Source organism: Eptesicus fuscus, chromosome 18 (assembly GCF_027574615.1).
Source record: "Eptesicus fuscus isolate TK198812 chromosome 18, DD_ASM_mEF_20220401, whole genome shotgun sequence".
In the NCBI taxonomy this organism is placed as follows: Eukaryota; Metazoa; Chordata; class Mammalia; order Chiroptera; family Vespertilionidae; genus Eptesicus; species Eptesicus fuscus.
This window is the reverse complement of record NC_072490.1, coordinates 57,612,115-57,639,551: the sequence shown is the minus strand read 5'-3', so window position 1 is coordinate 57,639,551 and position 27,437 is coordinate 57,612,115. Positions and strand designations below refer to the sequence as shown.

Here is a 27,437-nt window from a genome sequence, read left to right as displayed (position 1 = left end):
CCTGACCTGGCCAGCGCCTCCTTCCAAGGCCCCAGCTCGCGGGCTTGGGCCGAAGGCCTGGCAGTCCCTCCCGATGAGAACCCTCCGTGGAGCCTCACAGCACCACAGCGGCTGCCCCGAGTCACCACGTCTTGTGACCCGCCTTTGGGGCACACAGGATTCCTTCGGCCCCGCCGCCCCGCCTGGAGGAGACGGCGCAGCTGGAATGCCACTCCGCGGCCAGGACGCAGACCTGTGGCTGAGCGCTGGGTGCTGGGCTCAAGGTCATCGGCCAGAGTCTGGTCCACCCACTAAGAGACTCTGCTGTGACCAGTAAGAAATAAGAAGAGAGGCTGACCAAAGAAGAGAGGAATTGACAAAGACATTTGAGGAATTATTCTTCCAATTCCCCAGATTCCCTCCAGTCTTGCCTGCTTGACATTGGGAGACTCCACGTTCTCAGCCTGTGGGGCCTTAGGAAATGCCCACTGACGCAGGGCACCGCGGGGGCCTGGCGGTCTGGGGAGGAGGGTGGGAAGAACACGCCTCTTCAGAGACTTGAACGGACTGCTCTGGAGACCCCTGGTCCCGTCTGACCTGTTAGTGGGGGCCGCCTCAGCGTAGACCAGTGATGGCGAACCTATGACACGCGTGTCAGCACTGAAAGGTCCCAGGTTCAATTCTGAGGCGGCCCTATGCCGAGGATGAAACATTTGCGAAATAATGTTTTTTCCTCAAAGTGACACACTACCCGAGTTATGCTCAGTTTTTTGGCGAAGTTTGACACACCGAGCTCAAAAGGTTGCCCATCACTGGGCCCTAGACTAAGGTGACCAGACGTCCTGCTTTTGGCGGGACAGTCCCGATTTTTAACAATCTGTCCCGCGTCCCGCGGCGTTTTAAAAAAGTCCCGATTTTTGGAAAGAATGCACGACAAGCTAGGGAACGGCGGCAGAACGGGAAGGGAATATACGGTTTTCGGCAGCCATGTGGCTATTTAGCCAGGATATGAGTTTTATATTATTTTTGTTAATTTTATAACGTTAAACTTTAATAATAACAAATAATTGTTGAGAACTGATTATCGAGAACTGCTTATCAAAGTTCGCATTGTTGATCAGTTCTTAGAATTCGACCACCATTGTTTGGACTTAATGAACAATGGCATTTTTTGGGATTGGCAACGACGAAAACATTTTGTAACTGTCTCTCAGACGATACACATCGTACTGCGTGCTAGTAAGCTAGTTAAACAAGTGATGTCATTACAAATCAGCTATTCAGATAATTTAGGTAAGTAATTTATTTATTTATTTCATAAATACATCAATTTCCTTGAATTTAGCAGACAGTACTCGTATTATTTACATTTTATAGTGGCGGCAAAAAGTCTAGAGCCGGCCTTGAAAGTGGCACTTACGACTTACGTTACGGCAAATTCAGAGGAAAAATAATACAAGTTAGTATTGTTATTATTTAGAAAGAAATATGATTAAAATAATTTTTAAAATATAGTTACTTTATAACAATCAAATTAATTTAATTTATAAACTAACAATAAAATATGTTTATGTAATTATGTGCCTACTTACTGTGTTTTTAAGCAATATGTATATAATAATTTATAATATAATTTTAAATTATTTTTTTTTAGATTTTTAACATAATGAGTAAGAAAAGAGGATGCAAATTCAACGATGATCTAAGAAGTGAATTTCCTTTTATTAAAAAAACCAAAAGCGATTACAATATAGACCAAATTTTTAATCAAGAATCCTCCCCCCCCTCCCCCGGGCCGAAACCGGTTTGGCTCAGTGGATAGAGCGTCGGCCTGCGGACTCAAGGGTCCCAGGTTCGATTCCAGTCAAGGGCATGTACCTTGGTTGCGGGCACATCCCCAGTGGGGAGTGTGCAGGAGGCAGCTGATCGATGTTTCTCTCTCATCAATGTTTCTAACTCTCTATCCCTCTCCCTTCCTCTCTGTAAAAAATCAATAAAATATATATTTTTAAAAAAGACACCCCCCCCACCCCCCGGTCAATGGTGTCCCACTTTACCAATGTTAAAATCTGGTCACCTTAGCCTAGACGCTCTCCCAGGGCCTGGGAGACCCGGGGCTGTGTCCTGTGGGACGTGAACCCTGGAAGCAGAAAGCATCGCAGGTGCCGTGACGTGGAGCCCCAGGAAACCCGGGGGGAGCCGGGCAGGGGATGTGTTGGGGCTGGGACTCAGGATGGCCTTTGAGTGGACACCTCGGTTGTGGGGCTGAGATTGGAAAGGGGAGACGGCGTCTGCAGGACCGCAGGTGGGAACCCAGACTGATGGGCTGTGCTTCAGGCCAGGGAGGCCCGGGCCGGCTCGCCCTGCGCCTTGCTCCCGCCGCAGTCAGAACCGCTCAGCCGGCACCACAGAGACTCCGCGCCGGGCGAGGCTCACGCGGCGAGCACGTTGCACTGTGGTGGTTCTCTGTGTATTTCCCCTTTTTCTCCCCACAGATTTTTACAAAACTATGTATGCAAACAGGTATTTTTGTTTGTTTCACTTGAGTTGCTTTTGCATAATGTAACAGGCCCATGATTTCACATGTACAGTAATTCATAGAAAGTGACAGTCATCTTGCTTAGACACCCGTTCTCAAAGCTTGCTAAATATAGTGCCTTCTCAGACCACACCAGGGGCCATCAGAAAAAGAGAAAAGGAAGGTCAGAGTTTCCCCACCCACGAATTTGGTTATAAAAGAACAGCAAAGCAGGGTTTTTCTGACCTGAATCAGGAATGCCTCAGTTTAAATGGTATCCTGTTTTGACAGAGTGCTAAACCACAGAAGTCTCAGAAAGACCCTGCTCAGCCTTTGCTGCCCCGGCCCCGCAGTGGGACGCTGGGGGTGGCTCCTGTTGTCGTTTGTGTTACGCTGACGAGGAGCACGGCCCTTGCTTGTTGCATCCGGGAAATGGTCAGAACGGCTCTGTGAGGCCGACCGGCACCTTCACTTGAATACGTTGCGTAACCCTTTGCCAGACAAAACCTGCACTGTTTCTTCGGTTCGGTTCATCAACGTGAGGTTTCTGACTTGGCTAAGCTCACCCGGAGAAAGGCAGGGCACTGTCACAGGCTCTTCTTCTGGGGACACCCCCCCTTCCCCTCCCCCTTCCCCCCTCCCCTCCCCTCTCCCCCCCCTCCCTCTCCCCCCCCCCCCCCCCCCCCCCCCCCGCCGCAGTGGCCCGCAGCCCTTTCTGCTGCTCTCAGCTCGGTGGGGCCCGCGCAGCTTTGCTGGCCTGGACTCACTCTGAGAAATCAGGTGCTGTAGGAGCTCTTTGTTCGAATTCGTTCCCGGTCTCCTCCATCTCGGTTTGTTGCAGGTTGAACAGTAAGTAGCATTTTACTGTAAAGGTGACTGCATTTTCCTTATGGGCCCTTCAGGGTAAACAGCCGCTAGTTTCCATCTGTGATCACACATGTAGCTGATGTTTGGGTAGGGTGCCCCGCGCTCCAAAGCCATTATTTTTCCTGACTGTTGATGCTCCGTGGCTGTGCACAGACAGACCCTAACCCCAGCGCGGGCCCCGAGGAGCCCGCAGTCCCCGAAGAGCGTGCTCCGGGCCAGAGCAGGGCGCAGCGCGAGCAAGTGATGCGGCAGTCAGCTTCCAGCTTGGCGTAGCTCGGCCTCCGCTTTGCTCCAGCCACACGCTCGCAGCCCAAGGTCACCTTGGATGTTGCTCACGGTCTGGGGGAGAGGCGCAGTCTTGGAAAGCGCCCGGCCAGACAGAACTCAGAATGCCGTCCCTGCCTTCAGTGGCTGGCTTGGGGAGGTCGGACTGGCCTTGCAGCCCTTATCTCTCCACCAGCCAGAGACACGTGATTAGCAAAGGCCACTCTCCAACAACTGAGCCGCCCGGCCAGGGCCACACTTGATTTCAGTAAGCTGCACGGTAATGGCGTCGGCCTCCTGCATCGTGACATAGCGGAGAAGGCGGAGATCCTCTCGGAGGCAAGGCTCCGGAGCCTCGGAGAGGAGCTCCCTGCCGCCCGGTGTAACCAGTGCTGCGCAGTTGCAGGGGGCACAGTCCCCTTGATCCCTCGCCCAAGGACAACGATGGAAAAGGCCACTGCCAACAGGAGACCTGCATTTTGGTGTCAAAGAAAACCATTGTGAAAGATTTCAGTATGGGATGTTTAGGTCAGATTCTAGAGTGGTTGGCCCTATAGTCAAAAGAATTACTCCAGTCTTTAGAGATATATGAACCATGTCTGAAATGCGGCCCGTCCCAGTGGCCTTTTAAGCTTTTCACTTGTGTTTGTGTGTCTGTAAAACCCTATAAATTATACCCACCTCACAAGCTCAGGTAAGAACCAGATGAAGACTGGAACCCTAAACATTGAGCCAGACACACCAGCACGTGGCACATACGTAACGAGATGCTAATGATGTCATGAGAACTTGATGGAATTTTTGTGATGGCTTTATAACAGCAAGTTAAGGCCCTGTTGGTTAGAGCGTCATCCTGATACATAAAGGTTGCAGGTTCGATCCTCTGGTCAGGGCACATAAAAGAATCAACCAATAAATGCATCAATAAGTGGAACCACAAATCAATGTTTCTCTCTCTCCTCTCTCTCTCTGTCTGTCTCTCTCTCAAATCAATTTTTAAAAGATTAAAATTAAAAATAACTTTTAAGCCCACCAAGTTGAAATCCATTATTAGTAAAAATCTTAAGCCATAGGAACTCCCTAATCTTTGGCTAGAATTTCATAATAACAGGAGAGTAAATGAAAAAGTTAAATGGAAGAAAAAAAGTAGTTTTAGGCTGTTGATGAGCTGAATAGAAAGCACAACAGGATAGAAATGAGTGCAGTTTTACAAGATCATTGAATGAAATAAATACACAAAGCACTAACGGAGAACAGCTATTTCATGTCCAAATCTATACATTTAAACTGATTAATTTTCAAAAGTCATCTTATAAAGGAAGATTCAAAGCCTTTTTAAAAAGGTTATCATTATTTAAGGGGAGGTTAATTTCCTGTTACAGTAGCCCGGTCGTCGTGGTAAATGAGATGGGCCACCGGAAGACAGCGCTCGTCTCTGGAGCATGGGTGACAATAAGATAGTTGCTACCAGGTAGTGTAAGTTATTTAGGGCCAGACTTCATGAAATTATGATGGATGAATTTTGGCAAATTGGACCTAGGGTAAAAGTGAAACTTGAATATCAAATTCAGATAAAAGGGAGAAGAAGACCTAGGAGTGAGGAGCCAGCGCAGGACTTGTGGGAAAGGCAAGTCAAAGAGTTTGAGTGGAAACCACTGGACCAAGAAGTCTTAATGAGCTGTGGACCCGAGCTCTCGGCCGGATTTCTCTGTATTTTCTCAGATGCTGAAACTTCTTAAAGAAATCCCCAGGGCTTGTGAATGGAAGACACTGTATTGAATTTTAAAATGATGTAAGTTAATAATTAAGTGTGTTCTTCATTCATAAATTGTAGTTTAAATAAAAAGCACTCTGATTGCAACAAGTACAGAAGTTGCAAGCCTACCATGATAAGAAACTTGTAAATCTGGGCAGTCGAAAGAAAAATGCATGTTTTTGATTGAAACCCAATAACTGATGCGTGGCTGGGACAGTTTGCGTGTGATTGGGGTTGACTTGGGGAATCCCTCTCAGATTGGCGTCCATGATCTGTCCCTGCCATCATGTGCTTGGTAATCGGCGTTTCCCTCTCACTGGGATTTTCAAGGTGGGTTGGTAGTGTGCATATAACCACTTCCGACTCTCCTTGTGGAAAGAAGTACCTGAATTAGTCAAAACCTTTCCACATGCAAATGTGGGAAAAAACTAACCTGGACTGCTTAGTGATGGGGAAAGGCTTTGTCTCCCAGAACCTCAGAGTTCAAGAGTTAGCCTACCTCAGACACAGCTGGGACCAGGCTTGGCCTGGCTTCGTTTTGTTCTGCTTTTCTCTGTGTTGGCTTCATTCTTTGTCCGGGTCTCCCTCTGCTGAAGCAAGATGGCCCCTGTGCTCCAGATTCACCTGTTTATAGCTGAAGAGCCCCTGTAGGAAGGAGAGCCTCCATAATCCAACAGGTCTCTGAATTGGCTGAATGATTTCAGGCATCTGTGCCTGAACCAGGGCACTGTGGGGAGGGGTGGGCATATGCTGTCGGCTTGGACTGAGCCATTTGTCCCCTCCAGATAGAGTTGGATCTGGTACTATCACACAGATCCCGACTAAATATGGGCAAGTTATCGGACCTCAGTTTTCCTTTTAGCTGTCTAGACATTTTACCCTCATCATCTCAAAGAGGGTCAGGTGTACTATATTGTTAGTGTTTAGCCAAAGAGTTTAGTGGGAAAACACTTCTGTGAGTTGGTGCCACCTGACATTCCATCCCAACCCTGTGACAACTGCTGGTACAGCTTGGGAGACGATATAAATAAATCTCCTGGGACTAAGTTTCCTCATCAGCGATGAAACACAGTTGGCCTAGAATATTTCTGCAAGTCCCTTGTTGCTGGAAAAGGTCTATATTCAGAATCATAACTCATCTTTGTGATGGTTTCCTACTGTGCTCACTTCATAGGCTGGTGTGCTACACTGTCAGCGCTGTCTGATCGAGTTTCAGCCGTGGTGGAATGTTCTGTTTGCTGCCATTATGGTATTTTCTAGCTACACTGGCTACTGGGCACTTTACATGTGGGTAGTATGACTAAGAAACTGGTTTTTTATCTTATTTTATTGTAATTAATTTAAACTTAAATAGCCACATGTACCAAGTGTCTACCCTATTGGAGGCTTAGCTCTAGATTAATGGCCTAATGTACTTACATGGGTTTTAGATGAGGGACAGTGGAAGGTGACTTAATTCTTGGTGTCCTGTGCCTTTGGTAAGTTAAGAATTAGTGTGTTTTTCATTCATAATTTGCAGTTTAAACAAGTAGAGAAAGACTATTATCTGCTGCCTACTCCCCAACCAAAGGGAAGTGTGTGCGGGGCGGCGATGGCTTCAGTCGCTGTGGTTCCTCACTTCCCTGCCTGCAGGTGGCGTGAGGCGATGGGAAGAGCGCCAGTTAGGAGGCAGGAGTCCTGGGCCTGGTGTTGGTTCTGCCGGGAACTGCGTAGATGCGTGACCTTTGGCTCGTCGTTTTTTCTTCCTGGGCAGGAGTTTTCTTCTCTGGAAAGTGAGGGGTGGGATTAAAATGGCCTCTAAATTTACTCCAGATCAGAGTTTCTATGGTTCTCAGTGTTTTCCTTCCTCCTCATGGCCAGGATGGTGGCTGGAGCGTCTGTGGGTGTCACTGAGTGTGAGTGAGTGTGGCTGAGGGGACGGGGAGCTGCCCTGGGCCCTCTCTGTGAGTGGAGTGTGGAGCGTGGTGGCCCTTTAAATTCCCATTGGGTCTGACAAAATCCTGTGGAAAGTCAAGTTCTGCAGTATTGCTTAGTGTGCTAATCGAAGATAGATCTAGAAAAAGAATGAGTAACAGGTAGCATTAAGCAACACATGCTTAATTTAAACCTTAGTTTGGTCTGAGATGGCCTTGTTAGGCGACGTGCAGAGATGAAAGTGGAGGTAAAGGCTTGGGAGGGGGTGGGAAGATGGCCACAGTAAGAACAGAGTGAGGGACGCAGAGGGAGGTTGTTAGCCTGTGAGGCTGAGAAAGGCGTCAGCCAGGTGAAACCAGGGCCACTCCTGCCCGGTGAGCCTGAGGAGGGGATGCAGGGCAGGAGCCTTCCCGTGGTGCCCGGGGAGCGAGGGTTAGGGAAGGCCGTGTGAAGTGACTCCATCTGTGGAAGGCTGGGATTGGAAGGAGGAGATGAATCACAGATGAAGAGCAAGAGGAAGGGAAGAGCATTGGCCAGGTTTGCAAGAGCAGGTAGGAGGACGTGAAGTGTCCCAAGGACAGTGTGTGTGTGTGTGTGTGTGTGTGTGTGTGTGTGTGTGTGGTGTGTGTGTGTGTGTGTGTGTGTGTGGTGTGTGTGTGTGTGTGTGTGTGTGTGTGTGTGTGTGTGTGTGTGTGGTGGTGTGGTGTGTGTGTGTGTGTGTGTGTGTGTGTGTGTGTGTGTGTGTGTGTGTGTGGTGTGTGTGTGTGTGTGTGTGTGTGTGTGTGTGTGTGTGTGTGTGTGTGTGTGTGTGTGTGTGTGTGTGTGTGTGTGTGTGTGTGTGTGTGTGTGTGTGTGTGTGTGTGTGTGTGGAGTGCGGGGGCGCCTGTGGGACCAGGCAGAGGCAACGCCGGGGCTGCTGGAGACATGATGTTTCTTTGGGGTTTAATGTCGATGCTCAGAAAGGCCCTGCGCTGATGGTGGGGCTGTCGTGTGACAGGCGTGGCGGTCAGCCGTGCCAGTGCTCCTCGCTGAGGAGAAGCCGCTGCCCTCTCCACAGGACCGCTCACAGTGCATCTGAGCTTTACTTTTATTTCCTGTCTTTCTGTATGTTTGGGAACAATCATCTCCACATTCACTTTCATTTCAAAAAACTTGTAAAGGTGTTAATTGCATTTTTCTAAACTCTTATGTAATTATTTAAAATTATTCTACCAGCACCATAAATCAGAACTTTTCCCATTATATTGCCCAGGAACATTTATGACCTGTTTAGACAGTTTTGATTTATAGGTTTAGGAAACAAGAATATAGAAACCATTGCCAGGTTTTAATTTGGAAATTCTTGAGCCACGTCTATTTCTGCAGAAAAGCGTGCTGGTGGGAGAGGCGAGACTGGGAGGCGGTCCCCACAGGGAGGTGCGAGGGAAAGAGGCACAAGAGCCCGGCCGGGCCTGCTCTGCAAGGAGTCACCGTGTGTCTCACGTGACCTCTAACCTTCCTCGCACTGTTCTCCGCTGCTGGTTCAGGCGAGGGACCCTAACTCTGAGTTAGGTGACTCCACCTCCCCCGAGGGAAGGAGACCTGCAGCGGGCCTGCTCCCGCACCCGGAGGGAGTGGCTTCTGAAGCACCCACTAGGGTTCAAGCACCAGAGCAGGTGCAGGGGCGGTGCCGGGACCGCACTGAGGCGGTGCCTTCAGCCTGCAGTGCGCGAGGACACGGCCCACAGTGCGTCAGAGGAGGAGACGGAGGGAGTGAGCCGTGACCTTCCCTGTGAATGTTCGCATGCCGTTCCCACCTCCCGGCCAAGCACCGGGCCACGCACTATCCTTAAATATCCCCCAGAATCGTGTCTTATTTTAGAAGTGCTCTTATCCCCTTAGGCTGAGAAGGGAAACTCTCTTTTAAAAAACAAACAAACATAGTTTTATTGATTTCAGAGAGAAAGGGACAGGGAGAGAGATAGAAACATCAATGATGAGAGAATCATCCATCAGCTGCCTCCTGCACGACCCACACTGGGGATCAAGCCCACAACCCAGGCCTGTGCCTCGACCAGGAATGGAACCGTGACCTCCTGGTTCCCAGCTCCAGGCTCAGCCACCGACACGCCTGTGGGCACGGAGCCCCTGCTCTCTGCTCCCTGCGCTGCGTGTCTTCTTCTCTTTAATTCAGCAAACAATCAGATGCTTGCTGTTCCAGGCCAGGCCTCCCTGGGCACTCAGAGTCCCATGCCTTACCGTGGTTAGTGTGAATGTTGGGGAAACTTTAAAAGGAATCTTAAAATCAGGTCATGGGTTGTTACACCATGTGCTAAAATGTGATGCATGCAGAGCCCCCAGATGCCATGGTAACTGGCTCCACCAAAGGCTTTCCTCCAGAGACAACAGTAGCAAAAGATCCCAGACAAGGCTGCCTGTTCCACAAATTAGGCCTCATGTTGGCCAGTCTCCATTCCTCATGAGGGATGAACGGCCACTGAAATTGATGAAAAGTAATGAATTGCCATGTGAGCTGGACCTTCTGTGTGCATCTTCTCAAGACCAGACTGATTCGGCCTCAGAAGGCGTCTGCTGTCTCTGGGACACAAGCTTGCTTCCCAGTTTCCCTGGAATGCACCCGAAACCTCACCAGTGGCTTCTCCTGCACTGCGCCGTCAGAGCCCACCGGGCACCTCCCGCACAAAGCCGCTCCCTCTCCCGTCTCCTTTCCAAAGTGAGACCCACAGAAGCAGAACGGCTGGGGAGGCAGGACCAGAAATTCGAAGATGACTTTGGTGGGAGCAGGGCGGTGGGAAGACCATGGACGGTCAGAGGAGAGGGAACGGTCACAAGGTCAAAGAACACCCAGGTGTTGGGAGGGCAGGTGGGCTGAGCCGCAGCTCGATCCGGAGACTCCACGGCATGACTTGCTCCTGGGCACAAATTGTTGATGTGTCACAGTCTGTGACCTGGAGAGGATCAGAATAAGGGCTTTTAAGGTGTTTCCCAAAGGCCTTTTCCCTTCCTCTCTTTGTTCCTGCTTTATCATTGACAATGAGAATCGTGTCCAAGGTCCTCGAGCTCTAAAATTCTATTTCTATTTTTTAAAACTATATTCCTGGTAGGTTTTTTTAATCCTCGCCTGAGGATATGTACTTATTTTTAGAGGGGGGTAAGGAGAGACGAGAGAGAGAGAGAGAGAGAGAGAGAGAGAGAGAGAGAGCGAGAGCGAGCGAGAGAGAGAGAGAGGTGAGAGCCAAACTGACAAACATTGAGTGCCTCCTGTATGTGCCTGACCGCCCCAGCCGGGCTGCAGGTGTTACTCAGGACCTTAACTGAAAGCCAGGCAGTACCCAGAGGTTAGTGCTGTGGTGGTGGGACATGTGTACCCGCAGCCATAAGCCATCCGTGGTGGTAGTTACTGTTATTGCCATCATTGTTGAAGAAACTGTAGAGTACTTCTTTCCTGTTTCTCGTTGTTTAGGTGTGTGGGCTAGAGAGGTGAAGTGGTGCCCCAATCACACTATGACTACATGGCCAGGTCACCCAGAGCCCTGGGTCACGGGTAGGCCTGCGGCCTCGGCTCAGGGTCAGTCAGACGCCGCGGAGGCCGCTGGGGCTGGGAGGCGCAGAATGCCTCTGCGTCGCGCTGCCGGGGAGCCCACTTTGGAGCTGTTTGGAAACCAGGAGCCTTCGGAGTGGGAAGCAGACGGAAGGATGTGCAGTCTGTCCGGTGCGGGCTTCGGAGTCTGTCCCTGAGTGCTGACCACACCCGCCCCCGTCCCCACATCACCCCCACGAACTAGCCTGTAACTGCTCTCCACAGAAGACAGAGCGTGGCTGCTCCTAAAGCGGGGTGGGAGGGCCGGGGGCTGTGCGGGGAAGAGCTGATGGAGAGCTGGAGGGCCCCCCGTGTCTGCTGTGCCGCCCAGCGTGGAAGGCGCTGATCTTGGGGGGATGCCTCCGCCTTGCCTGGCCTCCCGGGTAAGGGTCGCTGTGGGGGTCCGGGCGCTCTTCCTGAGCATTGACTCGGCGTCTACAGCCCTGTCAAGAGTGCTGCTTCCCAACTGCTTCTGCGGTTGCAACTGCTGAGCTTCCTGTTCCGTCTGGGAGATGCGTGTCTGAAATGGCCAGCAGGGCTCTGCAGGCCTGGCTTCCCGGGCCCCCAGGCCAGAGCCTCCTGCAGGCTGGCCTGGCTCTGCTGCTGGGGCAGGCGAGGTGTGAGCCGCTGCCTAACCAACCTCCGGGTTTCTGCTTTCTCACTCAGCCAAGGAGAGGGACACTCCCCACTCCCCACTCTGTATGTGCACCTCATGAATGCCAGAGCCAGTGAAGATCCTGCATCATGAGACCTTAGGGACCATGGAAATGGGAACAGTGGTCCTTCACTGCCAAGACGGTGTTTTATTGAAAAGGCGCCAGCATGCTCTCCCCGGGGCGGGAGTGACGGAGAAGGCAGGCAGGGTGCTCCGGGCGGCACACTGGAGCTCCTCATCTGTATATTCCCGTCCACAGCTCATTCCTGCCTTCTCTCTCTCCAGCTTTTTAAAGTTGTCTTGAAGACCTTGAGGGAGTTGAAATTCCCGAATGCTGGCTGGTTTACCAGCAGAGGGCAGGCGTCATGAAGGTTTGACAGGAGGGTGTGTCAGCCTAGGGTCACAGGAGGGTGGCCTTGGCCCGGAGGCAGACCGGGGAGCACCATTCGGAGGGCAAGTAGGGACACCTCCCTGCGCCTCTTCGTCACCTGCTGCACAGGACAGGTCTCCGGAAAAGCTGACTTTACTAAACAAAGGTGGCTAGTTGCCTCTACCTGATCCTCAGCGATTTCTACATATCAGGACTCCTCCTGACGGCACTGGTTCTCCTTTCGTGGCATCTGGAGGAGAAACCTCTCGGGAGACGTCCTTCCCTCAGGCGTGCGCCTCTGAGCACTATGCGCACTTCATTGCAATCAGCGTAACCTCTTGTAGAGCAGTTCAGTCTACGTTTTACATGATGGTGAGGCAAGGGATTACAGTGTTAGGAGAGGGATCTGTTACTGTTGATCAGATGCAGAGGTAGGACAAAATGTTGCCAGTTTTCCCCCCATATGTGACTTTGTTTACTAGTGGTGTTTTATGAATGTCTTTCCATTTAGAGTGAGAGGTTTGGAGCGGGGGAGTTAAATGTTTTCCATAGCTTACATACCTCTTCATATATCATAAGGCACCTGAAAGTTGACAAGTCATGCCATCTATAAAAGCGTAATATGCAAATCGACCGAATGGCAGAACAGCAGAATGACCATCCGGATGACCACGCTATGACACACACTAGTGCCAGGCCAGCCAAGGCGGATGCGATGCAATTGGTTGGGGGCCCTGCCATCACCCCATGATCACCCTGCAGAGAGAGGCCCAGGCTACCCGGCCTACGGGGCTGCGGTGGGTGGGTGGGGCCTCCCTCTGTGGGGTGATTGATAGCGGGGCTCCAGGACTGCGAGAGGGTGCAGGCGAGGCTGAGGGACCCCCCCCCCTTGCCCTCCCAAGTGCACGAATTTTGTGCACCAGGCCTCTACTGTAAATATAAATTAACTAGGACGCTGACATTAGAAAATGTTGCATTAAGTGAGGATGCTAATGGAAATTGGGAGAAAGTCATAAAGAGAAATTTAAACTCCTGTAGAAGAGGGAGAACTCACCCTTCCCCTTGGCCCAACAGGCACAGAAGAAAACAGCCTAATCAATAGCTTCATGGCCAACACAGACAACGGAAACAGACACACAACCACTGACTCCCTCCCTCTACATGAAGGATGTCCTGACTCGTGTTCCTCTTAAAATCGACAAGGAACAGTGGTCCTTGCAGACACGCCCAGATCTTGGACATGGGAACTGCTGTTGCCCATCGTTAACTCCAGTGGCTGCGGTGGCGTCCTGGCGAGGGGTGGGGGCCTGCATTTGGTGTTCCCGTCTCAGCGCTTTCTCTCTACAATAGAAGCCATTGGTCAGATCTCGTTAAGGTGTCCTTCCAGGCCATGTTCTGGGTGCCGCACTGTGTTAATTGGACAGGGAGAGGAAATAAGTGTCAACACAAGTGTTGTTTGGAAGAAGATGGAGAATTGAGTTAAGGTCGTGGCCTCTCACCGTGCAGTTGATTTTCCAACCCAGCAGTTCATCCATTTTTATTTCACTGACTCTGGCAGATCAACTTTATGGCAACAGAAACCAAACCGCAGTGTCTCCTATGAGGACACGCCCCTGACTCACCTGTGCGGGTCTCCGCGCTCCGTGCTGCGGGCAGTCCGTGAGCCGGTCCGTTCCGCGTCTTTCTCCGCTTATTCCCCAGCAGCTCCCGGCGAGGCAGGGCCTGGGCCGGAGCGGCCTCTTGGGCCAGGCCTGTTGGGGCCTCCTCACCGCTGAGTGTGCCTCAGGCGCAGGCATCCCGCCCGGCGCTTTCTCCTGACTCTCCCTCATTCTCAGCTCGGATGGGCAGTAAAACCTCTCACCTTCGTCTGTGGTCAAAGCTAAAGCTCCGCAGAACCAAACATAACCCATGATTTAGTCCCAGGTGTGCTATGTGGTGGTTGGAGTTTGGGGTGGGATCCTAGTAATCTGTTCTTCAGTACACAGCCAGCTGCACAGTGGACTCATTCAGCAACTGATAGGTTTCCTCACATGTGGTGTTTGAACAAGGGCTGTATCTGTTGTGGGTGTTCGGTTAGGATGTGGGCATCAAAAATATTTTTAAGTACGGTACTTAGCATTTCCTTCACTCTTTTTGAAACAGTAGCCCCTCCACTCACTTTATCATGGCCTCTCTTTTCGGTAACTGTTCCGTATCTGCTCCCCCATGGGACCTGTGGTGCTGGGTGTGAAAAGAAAATCACTTTGCCTTTCAGAACCTCAGTTTCCTCCTCTGTAAAATGGGATTGCAATTTCTATTCAAGTTTTGAAAGCAATTCTAAAGCCTTCCCTAAGTCAAATGCCTTCTTAATTTTTTGGCATTTGACCCAGCCTTTCCAAAAGGCCCTCGTGGTGCTAAGTGGCATTAACTAAGTCTTAGAGGTGACTGAGTTTTAGCACTTCCTGTTGATCTGCAGCGGTGGGAGAGTTGTCTCAGTGAGTCCCACCAAGGGCAAGAGGACCCACACAGAAGGGGTCCTGGGAATCCAGAATTCACCAGAGTGGCCTGGGCAGGTACAGCCGCTCCAGGTTAATCACCGAGGGGACAGTTCCTTGCCTAGCAGTAGTCTCTGAGTCACTGTGCCATGTTTGGAGAGAGCACAGGGAGGGCTCCAGGTGGCCTCAGTTAGCTTGCTACACCACTTCCCTCACCATACGGCCACCTCCCCTTCTCCAACCAGCCATCCTCTAAGCACCACCCCCCCAAGCAGCCTTCCCAGGCCTCCTGCTCCCACTGCTCCCCCTCTGTGGGCCCATGTGCTTAATGCCAGCAGCATGCGCGGGTGCTTGTGTAACTGCCACATTGCATCACGCCAGTATTCTGTGGGAGACTCGCCTCCCTGCTGGGTCATAGGCGTCGCTAATGTTTGTTGTTTGCTGTTTATTTGTTTATTGTTGGTTTTGATGTTCCTGGAGGCTATTAGCGAGTAAACACTGACCAGAAAACAAGGTAGTTAGTCCAACTTGTAAAAGCATGCATGAGTTTTATGATGCCTCATGAAAAACTTGTTTATTAAAAGAATGAATTGCTTATTCAAAATGCACCCCGATTTTGTTCAGACATTAAATCTCAAATAATTATAATACCCTTGAAAAAATCACGTGTGTATTTTGAAATGACCATTTCCACTTTCCGCCTGTGCATTGGTTGAAGAGAACTTCCTATATTTTTACTTTCTGTCTGTGGGACCCCAGTCCCTCCCAGTGGAGTGCCTTGTCTCTTTAAAAGTCAGAACTCTAAGATTCATGGTAAATTTGGGCAGATTTAAGGTGTTCCCCACCCCCCCAAAAAAAGACCACCCTTGGTTCTCTATTGAATATTCATGAGAGGGAGGGGTTAAATTTTCTGACCTGAAAAATTCCATTAATAAATTTGTTATCTGACACAGGAACACTTTAGGGTGGAGAGTGGTTGTGCTGGACTAATTTAACATCTGATCATGAGCTGACAGTCAATGGCTGCTTTTTTGTCTCTTTTGCAGCCAGATTAGTGGGGGATTGTCTGCTGGCCTCATTGAAATTCAGGCACTGGCTTGATTGGAAATTTTATCATTATGCTTTTTGGGTGTAGTAGTTTTAATTTTAACACCTAAGATGGAAAATACTCTCAAGTAAACCTGGAATTACTGGCTTAGGGTTTGTGGCTTTCTTAATTGAAGGAAAGTAAGCAATTATTGATGCCACTACTCTTTTGCCTTGAGTATTTTGAGAAAAATAATCAAAACGATTTGCTTGTGTTTTAAGTCTAGGCCAAGGAGTTTCCCCCCAGTTACAGGTGTAAATGGAGGGTGATTTCTAGAGCAGCCGAGATGGACTCACGTGGCCTGACACCTACGTTGTGCCAGCTGAGCCTACAGCGTATTTGTGACTTTAAAAGCCCAAGTCCTCTGATTTAAATGGCATTAAAGACTAGTGGCTGTTTGTGCTAGAGGCCATGTTAAAGTGTTTGTACAGAGGAGCTTTGTTGCTGCTGTAGAAATAAGAAAGGAATGTAAGGAATCACTTCTTAGGGACCTGTCCCTTGTTGTGTCACAGCTGCCCTTGTGGAGGGGCAGTCACTCGGTTTAGCGAAGGAGGCAGCTGGTGGCCGCGCTTCCCGGCCGGCTCAGGGCGGCCCCGCGCGCTTGGGGAGCCCCGCGCCCGGAGAGGGCGGGAGGCCCGGCCCGAGAGCCGGTCCACGTGAAGCGAAAGTTCTCCGAAGGCCGCGTGGAGGGAAGCGCCGCTGGAGCCCGCACCTCCCGGTCTCAGCAGTTTCTTTGGGGCGCGGCGTGCGCCCGGCGCTGAGTCCCCGCCGGGTCCCGGGTCCCGGGTCCCCTGGAAGGTTTCCCAGACGCACAAACACGCAACCTGCCGGGAGCCCGGCGGCGGCGGGGACGCGTGCCGGCCCGGGCGCCCGCAGAGCCGCCCGGCGGGCCGAGCGCCAGCGAGCGGGGCCGCCAGGCGAGGCTCACCTGCCGGCGGGCGCGGGGCGCGGGGCCCATTGTGTGGGAGGGCGGGCGCGGCGGCGGCAGGCGGGCTGTGATTGGCGGAGCGGGCGGGGCGGGGGCCGGCGCGGCGCGGGTGGCAGCCCGCGAGCCGAGCGCCCGCGCGTGCAGTGCGCCGCGCCGAGGCCGCCGGACCCTCGCCCGCCCGCCCGGCCCCCGCCCCGCCCGCGCCCGCGCCGGCTCCGCGCGCCCGGCGGCTACATGGACAGTGTCAGGTGGGTCCCCGGGCCGCTCCGCGCCGCGCTCCCGCCGCCTCCGGCCGCTTCCCGGGGCCTCGCCACGGCGGCCGCGCGGCGCCCCGGCGTCGGAGTTGAGCCTCTCAGAGAAGCGCCGGCACTCGAGGTCACCAACTTGGCGGGAGTTGCGCGGTGGAAGCGGAGGCGGGAACGGGTGGGGGGCACCGGCCTGGGCGTCCCGGGGACGCCCCCGCTCCCGCTCCCGTTTCGGTGCGGGGTGGGTGCCGCTGAGTTGGAGGAAGTCTGCCGCGCGGCTCCCGCGCCCCGGCTCCTTCGCGATCCCCCCTCTGCGGGTCTGGCCGGGGCGCAGCCGCTTGGGTGAAGCCCCGCACCCGTCCCGCGTCCGGGGAGGATGGCGGTGGGGCTGCCTTGGAGCCGGAGACACGCCGGCGCCTCCGTCCGAGTGCCGGGGCGGCGGCCCTCCGCTCGGAGTTAGTTTCTGGGGCCGCCGGGCCGCGCCGGGCGCAGCTCGTGGAGGCCGGGAGCTCGCGGCCCGGGGGGCGGAGGAGGGGAGCGAAGCCCCGCCGCGAGCCGCGGGAGGGCCCGGCAGCTGGGCGCCTCCGCCGCCGTCGCTACTTTGCGGCCGGTGTGAGTCGTGAGCGGCTGCGAGCGAGGACGGGGCTGAGCGGTCGGCCCGCTCCCTCCCGCGGGGCAGACCCAGCTGTCAAACCGCCGGGAAGACGGCCGGGCGGCGGGAGGAGGCTGCCCCCGCCCAGGCCTCGTGCGGGAAGAAGGAGCCGTAGGAAGTGGGTGGTAAAGTTTTCCAGCGAAGTGCATATGGACTCTTCCTCTTTGGGATTAACTCCTTCAGGGCCTGCCAGTCATAAGTAAAATACTAATAATTTTATATTCCTGTCCACACCGTCCAAATATTCTAATCAAGCCAATTTAAAAGTGTAAATCATCTAATTTCCATAGATTCCAACATTCTGAAAGTGACACATATCTGGGGGAAATTAAGCCTGATAACAGGAAATGTGAATCATACTATCAGTGACTAATCTGCTTAAGAAAAAAATGTTACATTTATTTTATCATTAGGAAGTCGGTGTTAAAGAAGCCATTTTAAAAAGCCAAGTGAAGTTTTTATTTTAGAAGCAGCCCTATATTGCTTTTTTTGTTGTTCATTTTTTTGTTTGGTTTGTAATAAAATTGTTAAGAGGAATGTGTGTGTGCCGTCAAAGGTAGTGTGTGCGGTAAAGTGTTCAAGCGAGGGTGTCATTGTCAAAGCCCTCAAACACGATCATGTAAGACTTTAGTTTTGGATTTGACGTGTTGCTGCTGCTGTTGTTTAAAAGAATATTTCTTGAATGTTGACTCACTCCAAGTAAACCAAATGAAGACCGAAGCAGATTCTCCAAATTGGTACCCTTTGCATACACTGAAAGAGCCTGCTTCTGTCTTATGGGATTCTTTGTTGCTGCCTGACACATTTCAGTGAAAATTGTGTAAAAATGAAACCAAAATACAGACTGCCTACCCAGAGACCCGACTGACTGACTCTGGGATGTGATAGAGCTGAACTGAGCAGGGAGCGGCTGACACTTGATAATCAGAGTTGATTTATTGTTCATTAGTGCTGCATTAGCCTTTCAGGCAAGGCACTTATTTGTGTAGTGGCCTGTCAAGGGCCAGACTGCAAGCACCTGTCATTTCTAAGGCGTGAGATAAGCAACAAATACTAATCTGATGCAAATGAAAAGACGTGAAGGGCCACATGATTATACATTTTTCCTTACCAATCTATAAGGAGAAAACTATTTTAAAGACTTTTTTTTATACTAAGGGCTACTTACAGAGTGAAAGCAATGGGCTTTATATTCTCTTATTTGCCCTAAGAACTTGCTTTTCTACCTATATGTGCTGCTCATCTGATGAAAAGTTGGTGAGTAAAGGAAATGAGAAACATAGGATGTCAGTTATTTACTCGGAGTAATTCAAGAAAGGCAGGCTTCCTGTTTGTGTTGTATTTTAACATAAACATATTTCATTAAATGAAACTCCTAAGCATGGGCTGATTATTGAAAATGTGATGACATCACAGCTCAGCTATGATCATGTCGGGTAATAATGTCAAGTGCATTTTCTGCAATGTGTTTCACTCTCGATTTTTTTCTTCCCTCCTTGGAAGGGAATGATCTCATGACATATAATAGAAAACAACTGAAGTGTCAAAAGAAAACAAAATTGGTGAACTTTTTTGTCTGCAGCCATAGAAACGCAGATTAACTCCTATTTTTCCAGAAGATGGACTGGAAACATTCTGCATGAGGGTATATAGTGTATTGTCTTCTCAGAATCTTCGTTTGACAGGGATTTTAGAGGCTGTGATCTTAATTAAATCTCAACTAGCTGAAATAATGCATCTAAAGGCATGCAGTGTTGCGTAACCTCGCTCAGTTGGTAAACCATAAATCATCAGAAAGCTTGTGATAGGAATGGTGGCTTGAATTTTTTTTTTTCAGTTAAGTGTACCTCAGAAAACAAACCTGCCATCGCTGCTTGGTGTTTGCGCCTTGTCAGGGGCTGTCATTTGAAAGATAAACTCTTTCAAGACACTGGCCAGTTACACAACTTGCCAGCCAGCCTCCACACATTTGCAAGATACAGAAAAATTAAAATCCAGATTAATTAAAAGCAGTGAAATTCCAGATTTATCTGGGCTAATGTGGCAGAAGTGTGTTTGAGTTAACTGTGTTTCTGAAACAATCAGGAGAGAACATTGTAACCAGCTTCTCAGCTTGATATAAAATTTGAGTAAAATTTGAATTGGCAAAAAGAAGGTTGGAGAAATTAATTTTATTATGTGGTTTAGCTGTAGATGAACATCACTAAAGAGAAACGTAAAACTATGTTCTTAGTAACTGGGCAAGTATAAAAGCCAGGTAGAATCCACTTCAGGTGGTTCTTTACGAAGGCAAGCGAGGGATAATGCAGCAACAGATGATGAGAGAAGGTTCGAGTAAATAAATACATAAGTAGTGCCTGTGCATGTTACATGTTAAAATGTGAATTCCATGACAAGACGTTATAATCATTAAATGGCTGCTAGCGAGTCCAGGTTTTACAAATTCTAGTGCTTGTAAATACTGGGTTATTTACCTTTCGTGCCGTTAAACATGTTTTTAACTGCTGCATTTGTGGTTCACATGCATTCTCCAGGAGGAGAGGCTGTATAAAACTGAGCTGTTCTGTGATGCATTGATTTTATATCTCTGTACACATTATTTGCTACGCGTCTAGGAGTTATGTTCTGAAGATCTGTAGCCCTCCCAGGGCAAAGGGGTGTAGTTTTATGTAGACCTGCATGGCTAGATTGGGGTAGTCTTAGTAAATTTGTTTTTGTTTAGTGTGAAAGGTTCCTTTTCTTGGGAGCGGTGTGATATTTCTGGGCATTTGTTTTACTCATTTAAGAGTGTGCAGTACGTTTTTTTCCTCCTCGTAAAATTCAGCTTTATTTTCTTCCCTCGGTACCTCTTAGCTAAACAGTCCTCTGCAGAATTATTTGGAAAGAGGTAACCTGGGCCTCTACTTCAGGATTGTAGGAATAATCTTCTTTGAGTCCCTCTTCCAAACTGGCCGTTGTTTGAAGAGACATTCATTTAGAAGGAGAAAAATGAAGAGCAAACACATGCATCGTGCCTCATTTTCAAATCCCGTTAAGAGCTTGAAGAGGCGGGCTAAATGTGGCGGTGCCCTTTTTTTAGAATACCTTGGTATCATGTTTTAATTTTTAAGTTTTATCTTGCCCTCAAATCTGAGACATCATTGTTCAAATAACAGAACAAGGTAAATCAACAACATCAAAAAGGTCGGCTTCTCTGATTTCTCCAGGGCTTGTTATTTTGTACTTCCCAATTCTATTTGATGTCCTGACAAAACAAGATGACACAGGGGAGAATACATTAAATTTTTATTTTTTTCATCTAACCTGTTACAGTTGTGGCAGCTTAATTTCTCAGACTTTGTCCTGAAGATGGCTTTTTGTGAAATTACCCTTAATTGTCACACTGCTTCCTGAGACGTGTCCTCGCAGCTTTCCCATTGGCCTGGGTTTTACTCAGTATTTTTGAACATATTTTGACCTTTAACACATTGGGAGCTTCTGGTTGGGCTTTGTCTTCATTAGAAATAAACCAGTGAATGGTGAGATTGTCAAAGAAGCAACTGATGTTTTCTCATTAGAATCTAATTTGCACCCCTTAGCTTAACTGTGATGTATAAGGTGAAGGTGTTGGGAATATGTGTGAGAAACTGCACAATTTGAGAAACTGAAGTTGTAATTCTAAAAAAAAAAAAAAGTTGTAATTCTAAAAAAGAAAAAGGCCTTACTCAATTTTGGAATTATCTAATTTCGGCCTACCTACATGCTTCAGTCCAGCTATAGTACCCCTTCCGCCTCAATGATGTGGGGCAAATAGGTGTTTGCCGTTAAGCTCCCTCTGATACTGTCTCTGCTGGTTAAAACCTGAAGAAAGCAGAGCTGTACATTTAATTCTCAGTCTTAGAAAAACCTTTTATTGACAAAAATGAACATTTTATTTTTCTGCATTTATCAGCATCCTTTGATTTACAGGCATATCTACAAGTGAGGCTTCACTCTGATCGTGTATGTCTCAAATAGGATTGAGACTTCTTTAGCCAGGGCCTCATCTGCTCTTCCAGTCCTCAGAATCTGGATAGCAATGTTCCTGTGGTTCTCTGAGCTACTTTGGAATATTTCTCCCTTCCAATTTGCAGCACTTAAAAATGATTTTTGTTATTAATATAAAATGTCACGGCAGCTTTGATTCACGTGTACTGAAATGTTTCCATCCCTCCTACAGGAGGAAGAGATTGAGGTAGGAAAATGTCTTCGCTTTTCTTGATTTAAATAATATTAGGTTGGAAACATCTGTGCTTATTGGATGATTATTTTCATGTTTAACAATTGCTAATGGGAGAAGTGATTTAATTTATGTAAACTTTACATTTTTATGCAAATGAAGCTGATATTTATTGAAGCTAAGACAATTCTGCTGGCACTTAGTGAGTAACCTTGTGTGCATGGGGATGCTAGAGGACAGCAGCGTAAACAAACAGGAATTTCTGCTCCGCTTTAAAATTTAAAGACAAGCAGAGCTGGGAGAGCTTTGCTGGAGATTGCTTGTTAGGTTGATAACTGAAGAACTCCTGATTGGCAGGCAAGTCGACCACCCAACCCTTCCTGAAAGAAAGATAGCCTTTCTTGATAGATTACAATAAACAACATGGCAAAAAATGAAATGCTAATTGCATTTTAAAGAGGCTTTTTTTCTAAAATTTTAATAGGTAGTTGTATTGTTACTGAGAGAACAGTTATGCTAATGACTCACTGCTTAGCCGATTTTGCATTAATATAACAACCATTACCTGCCTTCATGCTTCCTACAGTATTGTGGCAAAATAGCTGAGTCTAAAGGAGTTATACAAAAAGCAGAATTCTATAATGAAACAGAATTATACTTCCCACATGAATAGTAGGCTTTTTTATTTTTTTAAGACTGAAATATTATGTCAGAAATGTATTTTCTTTTCTCTATGATACAGGTACCTAGCATGGTATCTCCGTGTGTGTGTGCTTTCTAGATACCATGAGGAATGGATAGAAGCTTCCTAACTTTTCTGTTTGACAACATGCCAGTTGTAGTCACTGGCTTATTAATTATGAAAACTGTTGTCTTTCTCAGGGCAGTGATGGTGTTTCTGCTACATAGGCTCCTTCTATTCTGTGTGGCTTTGTAAGATTTGGCATAGTTCTTTTTTCCTGTGTGTGTGTGTGTGTGTGTGTGTGTGTGTGTGTGTTTAGCGGAGCCATTTTCTTTGGTTTTATTTTGATATTCTGGAGCCTTCTAATTTAATTTGATTTGCTCTGGTTATTTGATGAACCAGTGCCTAACCTGGTCAGTTACCATCCAAACTCAACCCGAGGTCTCTGTGGCACTCCAGTTTCGTGGGACATATGTCTGGTAAAAGGCCAGAGATTAAAAATAGTTTCTAAATTATTAATCCAGATAATTGAAATAACTGTACTTAAAATGTTTTATCTTCTCATTTTTATTATTTCTACACATAGCAATTATGAGAAGAAGTTGACAAACCAATTTAGGTGTGTATACTGGGCAGTATTTCCTTGTAGATAAATGAGTGTAAACTAAAGAGAAAGCAAAAAAATGATAAAGTGTGATTTTCAGTATTTATGTTGTGTCTTCTCCCCTCCCACCCAATTCCTCCAATTGTCTCCAAGATTAAAAATAAGTATTGTTTCTATGGGTGTTTTTATTTGTTAGCTTTTAAGGTTTTTTTCCCCTTCCCATCACATGCCATGCCCCTTAGGAGTGAAAGAAAATAATAATACAAGTCATTTTAGCAGTCTTCCCGCATTCAGGTGACCCAAAGGCGTTTTGGATAAAGCAGGTCTGCACCAGGCCGCGGTACACAGCAGTGGGGGGCGGTTAGCAGCACTTGTTTGTGCTGACAGCGTCCTGCCACTTGCTGGCATTCAGGTGGCAACATGCCCATACTAGCAGCGTCCGTGGCCCAGGCTCAGCTGTGTTGCTGCCACTGGGGCAGGTTTATGCACACCTGGGGTCGGCCACTCCCAGTTGGTATCAGTCAACAGTGTATCACCGAGTGTGTGTGTGAGTGTGTGTGTGTGTGTGTGTGTGTGTGTGTGTGTGTGTGTGTGTGTGAGTGAGAGAGATTCGGTTTTGTATGCTAGCATTCTTTAAATGTCTGCCACAAGTTTAATTTGCATTTCTGATCCCTGAAGGCAGCTAGACAGAATCATTCTAGTTCTTCATAAATTTCCTTCTATGATTCATTGTTAACTCAGAAAACATACTCATTTCTAGATACTCAAACAGTTAAGGTAGTTACAGTATCGCAGACATAATCTTTTAAAATTATATTTAAATTGTCATTTGAGAAAGAAATCAAGAAATAGGTTGAACTCCCAGTTAAGGCATGAGCCTTGTAGCACACAAAAAAACATCAGAAATTACTGTGTGTTTTTCTCAAGGAGGGTAAGGGAGATGGCATAGAATTAGGGGCCAAAAGTTTTAGTTTTGACTGAATACTCTCAAAGAGGGGCCCATAAATATTAGAACACAGTAGTTAAAAACTCACATGACTGTTTTAAATACTATTGATTTAAACCACTAGCTAGGTTTTATGAATCAAAGTGTAATTTCTGAGCTTTGACCATATTTCTCAATGCTAAAGCACTCTCTCTTGTGTGCCTTTAGCCGCTTTCCAGACATTCAACACAGGATTAGATGATAGTAGTTACAGTGATCAATAGGTTAAGACGGTACAATCCCTCTTGCTGCTAATGACCTCAGTAGTAATGGGCAATAAAGTGTGGGCTCTAATAGCCTCTCGCTGGTGCTGCATGCCCTTTGATTCCTAGTGTTAGGAGGGACTGGCTACACGAAAAACTTGAACGTTGGGAGTTAAGGGAGTGGATATCTAGGCTATAATTTTTAACTATTTAAAGCCTTAAACTGTGCTTCATCCTCCCCCCACTCCCCCACCCCTGCTTTTCTACCCTATAATGCTTTCTGTCCATTTGGGTATGTTTGCTAAAGCTTTCCATAACCAATTTTCATGACATGTTGGAACTTTGAGGAAAGGAAATCTCAGTTTTAACACATTTATAAATAAGCTCAAGTCCACTTTGGAGGCTCAGAGCTAACTGGTGGTAAATGTGGTTTCAGATATAAAAGCAGAGGTAGCGCCGTCCGGCTCTGAGCCACCGGTGATGATCAGAGCCGCCTGCAGGCTGGGGAAGGTCACCCAGGGTTCTTCCCCCTTTTCCCTTTGGCTGTGCCTGCGGCTTCAGCATTTTAAGACTCATCAGCACCTCCTTCGAGTGTCCAAAGGGAAACTGGAGGGACCCAAGTTCCCTTCTTTGTTCTGTAACACAAATACAAAAATGGAGTAAATAACTATGGGAAGAGTTAAACTGTTGGCTGTATGTAAGGGTTTTAAAATTATCTTTATATGTGTCAGCTCTCTTTTAACTTTTTAAATTGATTTTATTGAAGTATAATTTACATACTATAAATAATATACACTCATTTTACCTGCACAGTTGGAAAATTTTTTGATAATTTTATACATCCTTGTGACTACCAGCTCAATCAAGATAGAGGGCATTTAGATTAGCCCCCAAAAGTTCCCTCGTAGTCTTTCTAGCATAGGCTTTCCATAGTTGTTTTAAAAATTCCGACCAAGGTGCTGTTGCTATGATGATTTCTGTTGTAACACTGTTAATTTCGTGTTCATCACCAGTTCAGATCTTACACCACCCTATTCCTGTCCATTTTCCTGTTCATCACCATCAGAAATTTGGCTCAAGGATATTTATATTGTACATCATCCAAGAAACACAGAGGAAAAAAGAAACCTTAAACTTGGTTCTTTTGTTTGCTTAATCAAGCGTCCCTGTGTGATGATGCAACTCTCAAGGAAAAGTAAACTTCTATTGTGATGTTAGCTTTACAGCTCAAGATAGTGATTGGCACCCAAATACATATTGAAAATTTCAAAATGCTTTTTCTATATGAAGACAAAGTAGAGTTACTGGGATTAATGCCTGGATGGTTAGGTGTGGTGATGGATTCTTCTTGGTGTTTGCCCTAGAGTGAATGGAAGTCCACTGAGAACCATTGTGGTATTTTGTGCTTCCAAGTGTCTTTTTAAAAGGATGATTTATCCACTCATATACATCTGTCCCTTTCTGCATGTAAAAATATTCAGACATTCCCATCTGTTTTAAATTACAATGTATCTACATCTACATTTGAAAGGCCGTGCAATAGGAAGATTCTGTGATGACCTTCATGAGTTGGGTTAGTGAGAATTTTCAAATGTTCTGGGTCGTGTTTTCCAAACAATGAGAAACTTGCACATAAACATCCTCACACAGAAACATGCCTGCGACAGCAGTGAAGGGTGTTTGCTGTACATGGATCTGACCTTCAGGAACCATTTTTAGTTCATCAAAATTAGTGATGCTGAGAAATCGGGACATCAGTGCATAATGACTGTGAAATTAGGAATGAGAGCTCGCTATGCAAATGACAGGACAAATCAAGTGAAAAAGTCAAGATAAACTGCATATTAAGACATTATGTTACATAAAATTAATCCTGCATTTCTCGCTTTTGCTTACTGCTGCCCTGAAAGATTTTTTAAACTCTTTTATCTTCTGATCAGCTATTGTCTGCCGGATTTTTTTTAAGTGGCACACAGGCAAAGTGCAAAACATGTTATTACCTTTTATTGTAATGCATGAGATGACAGCAGATCCTTTTTAACAAAGTATATCCTTTACTGCTTCTTGCTGTCACATGTTTGATTAAAAACTAAAAAGTACGATGCTTAAACATTACTGTTATAAGACATACAGGTTTTGTCTTTTTTGTTGTTTTTTTTTCTTTCCTTATCTTTTTTATTTGGGGGTGATTTTTCATGAAACAGTCTTGTATCTTCGGGGTCTGACAAAATGGTTCTCATGTAGTCTGCAAATGAGACACAAGTGCAGCGATTATTTTGAATAGCTAAATTACATTCTCGAAAGCTTGCAGAATCCACAGCATTGTCATTAGGTATCCGCCTGAATACAATTTGTGTAACCTTGGCCAAGACAGCCTGTCATTTTAATGTCAGTGTTTTATCTGAACAAGACATCATCCTTTCAGATACTGTGTGCAGGTTCCTTGCCGAGATGCCCGTGCAGAAGCGTGTTAACAGTTGCAAATATGAAATGCTATCAAGTTCATCACTGGCGCTGTTTGTCACTGAAATGTCATGGGAAGCAGCTCGCCTGGTATCACACAGAGTGTGGAGGAATTGAGACATCTGTGTGCGGTTGAATGAGGCAGGGGAAAGGCTCCTAGGAAGGTCTGTGCTTGAGTGCAGGAGGTGCGCCTCCGAGGGCTCAGCCGTGCGCGAGGCTAAGCATTCCTTGATCTGATCGTCCTTAAAATCGCGGTCCACAGAGGAAGTGGGTCCTGTGAGCTCCAGCTGTGGAGGTACTGGTTCCCACTTGCCTTCTTCTCTAAAACAAAATTTGTTTGTGTTAACTTCATTGTGACGGAAAACTCATTCTTAACAAGAAATTGAGATCGTTCTAACCTACCTCCAGATCTGCCTGAGTCCTCGTCTGCTTGAGAGACTGCCTGGAACAGCTGTCAGTGCTGCAGGGGTTTCTTTTGTTGTTGTTGTTATTATTATTATTATTATTATTATTATTATTATTATTTTACTTAAAATAAACTTCCTAACAGATTCAATAGGATCTGTTGCTGCATCCCCTCTGGATCAGCACCCTGCGTGGGAAATCGGTCAGTTCTTGAAGCCGCTGAGCCTGGCGGGCTGAGTGCTGTGCGCATTCCCTGGCTCCTGCTCACGCTGTGTTAACCTTCCAGGTGCCCGTGTCAGTGGCTATGATGACACCTCAAGTGATCACCCCCCAGCAGATGCAGCAGATCCTGCAGCAGCAAGTGCTGAGCCCTCAGCAGCTCCAGGTGCTCCTGCAGCAGCAGCAGGCCCTCATGCTCCAGCAGGTAACCGCTCCCCGCTCCCTCCTCGCACCTGCTCCGCTCCAGGCCGGCCTCACCTGAGCAGAGGCTCTCCTCCAGAGGCACAGGCGGAGCCAGAGGGGGAGGCAGGCCGCTGGGCCCTGAGGAACCAATGGGCTGCCTCCCTGAAAGAGAGCCCTGCCGCAGCCACTAGGTTTGGGTCTGTAGA

General features: G+C 47.8%; 1 protein-coding gene across 10 annotated transcripts in view; it reads left to right on the top strand.

Moving 5' to 3' along the window:
- The window catches only part of FOXP1 (forkhead box P1), a 565,106-nt gene that overhangs the window by 447,325 nt on the left and 90,344 nt on the right, over window positions 1-27,437 (top strand). For 8 of the 10 annotated variants that reach the window (XR_008558876.1, XR_008558877.1, XM_054729759.1 and 5 more), the window contains one exon: window positions 27,116-27,253. Coding sequence is in view for 8 of the 10 variants with exons in the window: in XM_054729759.1 (XP_054585734.1) it covers window positions 27,116-27,253 (138 nt within the window). In the remaining 2 variants the exon portion in view is untranslated. Of the gene's footprint in view, window positions 1-16,551; window positions 16,768-27,115; window positions 27,254-27,437 lie in introns of those variants that run through there. The other 2 variants (XM_054729760.1, XM_054729762.1) reach the window with 2 other exon arrangements.